Below are 9,033 nucleotides of genomic sequence, written 5' to 3' on the forward strand. Positions count from 1 at the left end.
AAAGTAATTTCAAAATAAACCAAATGTTATTCCACATATATTGATGTAACACAGATCTGCAGAACAGTCCAGCAAAACAATGAAGAATATATTTTCTCAGTAGCCCATTATCTTTCACCAAAATTGAACAGAATAGCACACAAAACAAGTCTTGATGATAAAGGAAAACTAAAATAATATCTTACATTCTGTTTTGCCTCCTGTGGGAGCAGGAGATCCCAGCTGGACCAAGAGCAGAGAGGGAGAACAAGGAATTGGAGACCATGGTAAATGAAGACAACATGAGAAAAGGAAGAAAGAAAGTGCTAGAGAGGCCCACAAAAATCCACAAAGATACCCCCACAATAGACTGCTGGCAATGGTCGAGAGACAGCCCGAACTGACCTACTCTGGTGATGGGATGGCCAAACACACTAATAGTGATGCTAGAAACTCCATCCAATGACTGACAACAATGATCTTGATGCAGAGATCCACTGTTAGGTCCTGGGTGGAGTGCCAGGAGTCTAATTAGTGAGAAAGAGGAGCGTTTATAAGAGCGAGAATTTTTGAAACCAAGGTTGGATAAAGCACAGGGACAAATAGCCAAACGAATGGAAACACATGAACTATGAACCAAAGGCTGAGGTGCCCCCAACTGGATCAGGCCCTCTGAATGAGTGAGACAGTTGATTGGCTTGATCTGTTTGGGAAGCACCTAGGCAGTGGTACTGGGTCCTGTGCTCAGTGCATGAGTTGGCTGTTTGAAACCTGGGGCTTATTCAGGGATGCTTGGTTCAGTCTGGGAGGAGGGGACTGGACCTGCCTGGACTGAGTCTACCAGGTTGATCTCAGTCCTCAGGGGAGGCTTTTCCCTGGAGAAGGTGGGAATGGGGGTGTGGTGGGGGGGAGAGGAGGAGGGCAGGAAGGGGGAGAACAAGGGAATCCGTGGCTGATATGTAGAACTGAATGGTATTGTAAAATAAAATAAAAGGAAAAAAATAAAACAAAAATAACAAATTTTACCACTTAAAAAAAAGAGAGATTTTCAATTTATTTTACATACCAACCAGGGTGAGTTCCAGGAGTCCAATTGATGAGAGCAAGGAGGGATTCTATGAGCAAGGGACATCAAGATCATGACTGGAAAATGTAGAGATGACCAGCCAAACTAGTGGAAAGTCATGAACTGTGGACCAGTAGCTGTGGAGCTCCCATGGTACTAGACTAGGCCCTCTGAATAGGTGAGACAGTAGTTTAGCTTGAACTGTTTAGAAGGCCCCCAGGCAGTGGGATCAGGACCCGTCCCTGGTGCAAGAGCCAGCTTTTTGGAGCCTAGTGCCTATGGTGGGACACTTTGTCCAGCCTCTTTCTTTACTCCTATGAATATTTTCATTAGCTGTCAAGTTAATAGCCATACAGATGAAAAAATAGCATGGGTGCCTACTATAATGGATTGTTTTAGTCAGGGTTCTCCACTGTACTAGAATAGCCAGTGTGAATATATGTGAAAAGTATATTTAGGGCTGTTGAGATGCTTTAGTAGATAAGTGCTTAGTGCAAAATAACACCTGATAACCTGAGTTTGTTATCCAGGTCATAGTGTGAGGAAAAAAAAAGTCTTTAAATGTTGCCCATTTGTGTACTGTCAAACAAGAAGACACAATTCACATTCATCACAGCCATGAAGAAAGAGACGGGAGAGGAAGAAGAAGAAGAGGAGGAGGTGTAGCAGGAATCTTAAAAGTTCTTATTAATAAAATCAAACCCGAGGCAAGTTATTGGGGTCCATGCTGGTAGATCAGAGAGACAGAACTAGCCACAGTTATCTCACCTCGCCGGATCCTCAACTGGTTTTGTCTCCTCAGACTGGAGGCCTCTGAGTCCTCATCTCGAATGGGTCTCAGCTGAATTGCTGCTCAAAAGCCTGAAGCTTAACCAGCCACATGCTTAACCAGCCAAATGCTTAACCAGCCAAAACCTTCTAGTTTCTGGTTCTCACGCCTTATATATCTTTCTACTTTCTACCACCACTCCCTGGGATTAAAGGCTGGCTTTCTGGGATTAAAGGCATGTCACCATGCTTGGCTGTTTCCATTGTGGCCTTGAACTCACAGAGATCCAGAGGGATTTCTATCTCTGGAATGCTAGGATTAAAGGTGTGAGTGCCACCATTTTCTAGCCTTTGTATCTAGTGGCTGTCTGTTCTCTGACCCCAGATAAATTTATTAGAATACACAATATTTTGGGGGACACAATACCCCACATCTCCTCTCTTTTTGTCTAAAATTAAAAAAGCTTATAACTAATACAAGAAAAACTATCTTCAATAAGTATATACAATATACAGTCAAGATTACATTAACTATGTCTAGTCCATTAACATTTGACAGATCCAGACAAAAAACTCCATTATATATATTAACAATGTCCAGTCCAGTAACATCTGATAAACTCAGACCAAAAAATTTTCATTACTTATCTTATTGAAAACAAGCAGTTCCTTTTTAAAAGTAGATTCCACAATCTCCCTTTTTATCTTATCATATCCATATTTTCTCTTTTTCTTTTCATAATAGATTCATTATTCTACCTTTTGTCATTTTTATATCTTCCCCTTTTTCTTCAGTGTAGATTCGATGATCTACCTATTTATCCTATTATTTCTTTACCTTTTTTTCTCAGAGTAGATTCAATGATCTATCTCATATCTATATTCTCTTTTTCTTTTTGCTTTCTAGGGGTGAAGATATCTTTAGGGAATCTTGAAAAGAAAATTTTTTGGGTTAATTTTCAAGTCCTGTATCATTTGTCCAGTCTCTGCATAAAAGGAAAGTTCAGGGCTTGTTTCAAGTCCTTGTTCAAGTAGTCTGTCAGGTTGGATCATCTCAGCTAGTCCTCTCGAAATTGTCCTCACCAGTTTGTAGTCCAAAGTCGATTTTTCCATGGTGTTAATCAGCTTAATGGCTTTATCATAGTCCCTGTGGAATCATCGTTGTAGGATCCTGTCATCTTTTTGAAGATTTCAAAGTCACTGTTAGGTATGGTCATGGTTTCCTGCAGACTTTTTTTTTTTTTTTTTTTTTTTTTTTTGCCTCCTCTGTGGTTTGGAGTAATCACAGTCTGATAAATGTCTGTCTCTCGGAACCATGAACATTCTTCCTAGAACAGAAAATCTTCACAACAATTTCTCCCCACCATTTGTCTTGGCAAGCTTTTCCAAACTGACCTTTGCCGATGCTTTCTTGTAACACAATGGTCCTGGCAATTCTTCTCTGAACCAGCAGCAGTAAACCCTTCTTCCCAGGTAGCAGCATCACCACAGTCATCAACACGATGAGAAGGAGCTGGCAACGTGGAGCAGTAGCCACTGCTTCCATGGTCCCACCACTGTTTTTGGCTCAGTCCAGGCCAAAGCTTCTCCCAAGCCTCCTAGGCCGGCCTCAAACTCGGGATCCTCCTGCCTCTGCCTTCTTCAGTAAATCCTACCGGCGTGTGCTGCCACCGCCACCACCACCGGCCGAGTGTAGCTCGGGCCTGAGCTGGGGCTCACAAGGCTACAGGCAAACAGCTTTTTCATGAATTCGCAACACGAACGTTGGGCGCCAGATGTAGCAGGAATCTTAAAAGTTCTTATTAATAAAATCAAACCCGAGGCAAGTTATTGGGGTCCATGCTGGTAGATCAGAGAGACAGAACTAGCCACAGTTATCTCACCTCGCCGGATCCTCAACTGGTTTTGTCTCCTCAGACTGGAGGCCTCTGAGTCCTCATCTCGAATGGGTCTCAGCTGAATTGCTGCTCAAAAGCCTGAAGCTTAACCAGCCACATGCTTAACCAGCCAAATGCTTAACCAGCCAAAACCTTCTAGTTTCTGGTTCTCACGCCTTATATATCTTTCTACTTTCTACCACCACTCCCTGGGATTAAAGGCTGGCTTTCTGGGATTAAAGGCATGTCACCATGCTTGGCTGTTTCCAATGTGGCCTTGAACTCACAGAGATCCAGAGGGATTTCTATCTCTGGAATGCTAGGATTAAAGGTGTGAGTGCCACCATTTTCTAGCCTTTGTATCTAGTGGCTGTCTGTTCTCTGACCCCAGATAAATTTATTAGAATACACAATATTTTGGGGGACACAATACCCCCACAAGGAGGAGCAGATGCATGAGGAGGAGGAAAAAGAGGAATTGTATGAGGAGAAGGTAGTATTGGCAGCAGTAGTAGTAGTGAAAGAGGAAGGAAAATATTAACAAATTAATAGTTTTATTATATTGGGTTAAACAGGAATATCTGTCTTCACAGTGGAGAAGCAGAGAACACAGTAGCTGCTCTGTCTTTGGAGCTGGATGCCTTAGTAGTCCCCTTCTGATACTGAAGGCTTTAATGTTTCCTATAGAAGAAGCAGATTTTAATTCACTTTGGAGATCCAATGATTCAGGATTCTGATGCCAGTAACACATGGGTACAACCATGGCCAGGGTGGAGACAGCAATTGGGTATATATACTCAGCATTAAGATGAGATCAAAGTAGATAAAGAACTCCACAGCTAGATTCAAGAGAAAGCAGGAGAGCAGGCAAAAGATTTTTTCACAGGCCTCATGATGTATGGAGCACCATGAGAAGGTGCCTCTAAGATGTTGGGTAAGTAGTTCCACTTCAGCAAGCCTAATAAAGGTAATCCCTTACAGTCATGTTATCCTAAATATCTCACAGGTATACAGATCTTTGTCTAATTGCTTACAGCAGGTACTGTCAAGTTGACAATCACTAGTAACCATCAATTCTGGTAATATCCAGGGCAGAGGTCCAATCAGAAGTACTTAATGGCTTGATGAGAGCAGAATCAGGAATCCATTGTTAAGGCTAGTACCACCTGGGCCTAATCCCTGGAATATGATCTATTTGACTATTTCAGAGGCAGTGAGTTTAGGACAGATGACACTCTCTTCTTTAGGAGCCAGGAGAGTTACCAAAAATCACTGCCAGCAGCATACAGAGTCACTCCCATGGTGCTCCCCTTTGGGGAAAAAACCATACCCAGGTGATCGATCAGGGAGTCTTTGCCTCACCAGCTTCTTTTTTTGCTCAACCATGGTTCTTCCTTCCTGTGTCAAGTTCATGTTGCTGAGTGATTTTGTGACTGGCTGATTAAATATTAAGCTAGTACTAAGAAACTGAGCCTGTCTAAGATTTCTGCACTATTTATTAAGCAACAGAGTAGGAAGACACACAAATCTCAAAACTACTGATTATTGTACAGTAGGTATGTTAGAGTTTCTTAAGAAGTTGTTGGAGTTTATTATAAGGTAGCTATGCTCACTACTGTACCACGGATACACAGGAAGGTATAATCCAGAAACAAAATTATTTATTACTTAATCCAATCTAGGGGTCATTGGTAAAGGGAAGTTGAATGTTTCTGGATATCCCTTCATATTTGCATTTATTATTAATGGAGGTGTGGTAGGAATTCTGCTTCTAAATATTCTGCAAAATAATGATTTGTGTGTTTTGGCTTGGGGAGAATTGTCAACCTCCTTTTATTATCCACTGAAAGTGTCCTGAATAAAGCTTCCCCTAGATACTGGGGCTATTATGTGAGAATGCAGAACTGTTTTCCAAGTTTCAGTAAGCAAACAGAGGCACAGACGCAGCTGGTAGATATCAGCAGAGAGAGAGGGAAATGAAGAGGCAGAGAAACCAGAATTCCTATTAATCCAGCCAAAAGAGGCTGTATGATACTTCTGATGGGGAAAGTGTCGTGTATCTTGAAGAAACTGCTTTATAACTAGGCATTTGTTCACAGTCATCACTCAAGTCCAGATCTCTGGAAAGTTAGCAAGGTTATGCATAGGCTGCCATAATGTCTGGCCTTTCACAGTAATGTTTCTACGAAACCCCAATGTTCCAAACCTCGGGACAGGAGAACTGAACACTGAACTAATTCTACTTCTGCTGATAATTAAGAATGGATGGCCAAACAAAAGTTTGATTGTGAAATGTTTGATGTTCAAATGTTGGTGTTATGAAGATGCACAAAGATTTCTGCACCTTAGGTTGCTTGCAGACTGAGACACACGTAGACAGTGAGACTGATGCCTGAATCAGGATGATATCTCCAATTTCTGTTCAAGAGTAGAAGGTGTCAATATCATCTGTAATACACAGCAGAGTTATGTATTGAGTATCAGTATTTTCTGTTACAGTGTTCATGTATGTTATTACTGGTAAATCCTTCATGCTGAGGAATTGTGGGACATAGTAGGAAAAGGTAGAAAACAGGCTAAATATGGAAGACTCCAAACTAAGAAAAAGGTACTGCTCATGCAGTCTGTGGGTAAGAAAGTACCTCAATCTTCAGATGGAGTCAGAAATCCAAGTGACATATGCAGTTATGATCAAGGTTTTATGTGTACCAATGTGTATTCCTTACTTGGTACTTTAGTAAACACAGTTAAGGCTCTTAAGTCTTTTTTAGTTCCTACAAAAATGATCCAAATAAAAAATTATCTTTTAATTTATGTAATGACTACAGCAAATGAACACAACCTTCTGAAGAAAGGTGCATACTATTTTTTAACCAATAGGAACGATTTCAGTGAGTTAAAGATTTAATAGTCCCTTCTATGTTGTATATTTCTTGACATCAGGATATTATTCTATATTACCCACAATATATCATTGAAATATATAATTCAAAATAGATCTTATGTATAGTAGATGTTTTCAAATAACCTCCAAAGTATTATTTATAATTTTTAAGAAGTAAAGCATTCTCTGGGGGCATATGTGTGGTCTGATCTTGGGCATCTGGGGACACTCTACTTATGCTCAGTTACTGAGATGGGCAAGTCTTGCAGCTGTGCCCATCCTAACTGGTTCCCAGTGATTTGCATGCACTCACTGCACAGCCTTGAGGACTTCTTCATATACCAGTCACACCCTGTACAGTTGTCACTGCAGTCAGGACTCAGCATGGACATGAGGGCCCCTGCTCATCTCCTTGGGCTCCTGCTGCTCTGGCTTCCAGGTAAAGAAGAACTAAAATGGGAATTTCACTGTTACAGTGATTATTGTTAACAGGCATTTGGGGGAGGTCCTCTCTTATCATACTTAACTATGTGGGAACTTATTATTATGTCTTCACTCCTAGGTGCCAGATGTGACATCCAGATGACCCAGACTCCAACCTCCTTGTCTGCCTCTTTGGGAGACAGAGTCACTATCATTTGTCAGGCCAGTCAGGATATCAGCTATGTTTTAAACTGGTTCCAGCAGAAACCAGGGAAAGCTCCTAAACTTCTGATTTATGGTGCAGATAGCTTGGCAGATGGGGTTCCATCGAGGTTCAGTGGCAGTGGGTCTGGGACAGATTTTTCTCTCATCATCAACAGCCTAGAGCCTGAAGACTTTGCAACTTATTACTGTCAGCAAGGTGTTAGTACCCCTCCCACAGTGATACAAGTCATAACATAAACCTCATGGAAGCAGAAGTGAGAGGCTGAGCTGCCCCAGCTGCTCCTCCTCATGAGTCACCCTCTGAAACTTTATCAGATTTTCACTGGATTTTTCAAAACTAATAGAGAGTCATTTGTTTTTGTCGAACTAATGTTTTATAGTTTTATTGAACAAAAGAGAGGCTAAATGGTCCTCTCTGTACCATCCCTGTCTTTCTTCCTCTTCATCTCCAGCAGTTAAGAGTATCTATGCATTTTCTGTCTTAAGAGAGGACACAGTTATTCCCTGTGAAGAGTCTGAGTTGTATCACCAGGTGGGATTCATACATAACAGTGGAAACTACTTTGACCATCCCAACACAGGTTCTTTTAAAACAAAAAATAAGCTTCTAGTCTTCAGGAGGAAAGAAACATTACTGAAAGAAGGTGACAGTAGAGAGGATTCTAGGCTTTCTCACAAAAGTTAGAGCACATGTGTCAGAGAAAGTGAAGACTGTCTAACCATGATTCTCTGTTGTGTCTCGAAATCCTAGTAGTGGGGTATTGATGCTCTCAGCTGTCTGTAACACTCCAGTAGAATTCTAATAGTTCCCATGCCCACTGGTCTGCTTACAACTAGTAAACAATATTGAATAACACTCATGACTTTTAATGCTACTATATGAAATAGAATATAGATTTGTTTATTTGAAATAATATGGTGTAAATGGTCGTCTTAAACATGCATTAAGTACCTATAGACAAAGCACTTATTCATAAAATAAATCTTTTAAAAAGATATTTTGTGTGAGTAAGTACTATTTACTGTCTCTTTATGATGCCCCACACATGTATCTGTCTACCCATGCCTCTATAGTACACACAGACTCAATTCTGTAGGTTAATACTAAAGAGAAATATCAAGTGAGAACATTAAATTGTAGCACGAATCTTAAAAGGTCTTATTAGTAAAAACAAACCCGGTGACAGGTTTTGGAGTGAATGCTAGAAGAACAGAGAAGCAGAACAAACCACAGCTAACCTCACATTGCTAATTCCTCAGCTGAGCCTGTTTCCTCAGATTGGAAGCCTCTGAGTCCTCATCTGGAATGAATCTCAGCTGAACCTGCTGCTAAAAGCCTAAAAATTTAACCATGCTTTAGTTCCTGGTTTTCATGCCTTATATACCTTTCTGCTTCCTGCCATCACTTCCTAGGATTAAATGCATGTGGTACCATGCCTGGCCATTTCCAGTGTGGCTTCGAACTCACAGAGATCCAGAGGAATCTCTATCTTCAGAATGCTAGGATAAAAGGCGCATGTGCCACTGTTTCTAGCCTCTATATCTAGTGGCTGTTCTGTTCTCTGACCCCAGATAATTTCATTAGTGTTTATAATATATTAGGGAACACAATATATAATACCACTTTTCTAGGTTAATGATTTGTTTGTTTATTTGACAAGACAGGGTTTCTCTCTGTTGCCCTGGCTGTCCTGAAACTCATTCTGTAGAATAGGTTGGCCTCAAAATCACACAGATATGCCTGCCTCTGTCTCTCTAGTGCTGTGATTAATGTAATTAAAGGGGTGTGCTAACACTTAGCTGGCTTCGAT

The 9,033-nt window shown here is 40.9% G+C and overlaps 1 gene segment (V, D, J or C); it reads left to right on the forward strand.

Moving 5' to 3' along the window:
* Positions 1-6,832: 6,832 nt before the first annotated feature.
* Positions 6,833-7,459, forward strand: LOC114687502. The segment is given in 2 exon segments: positions 6,833-7,013; positions 7,137-7,459. Coding segments are annotated over 2 exon segments (459 nt in total).
* Positions 7,460-9,033: the final 1,574 nt, after the last annotated feature.

The sequence above is a fragment of the Peromyscus leucopus genome, chromosome 3 (assembly GCF_004664715.2).
Source record: "Peromyscus leucopus breed LL Stock chromosome 3, UCI_PerLeu_2.1, whole genome shotgun sequence".
Classification (NCBI taxonomy): Eukaryota; Metazoa; Chordata; class Mammalia; order Rodentia; family Cricetidae; genus Peromyscus; species Peromyscus leucopus.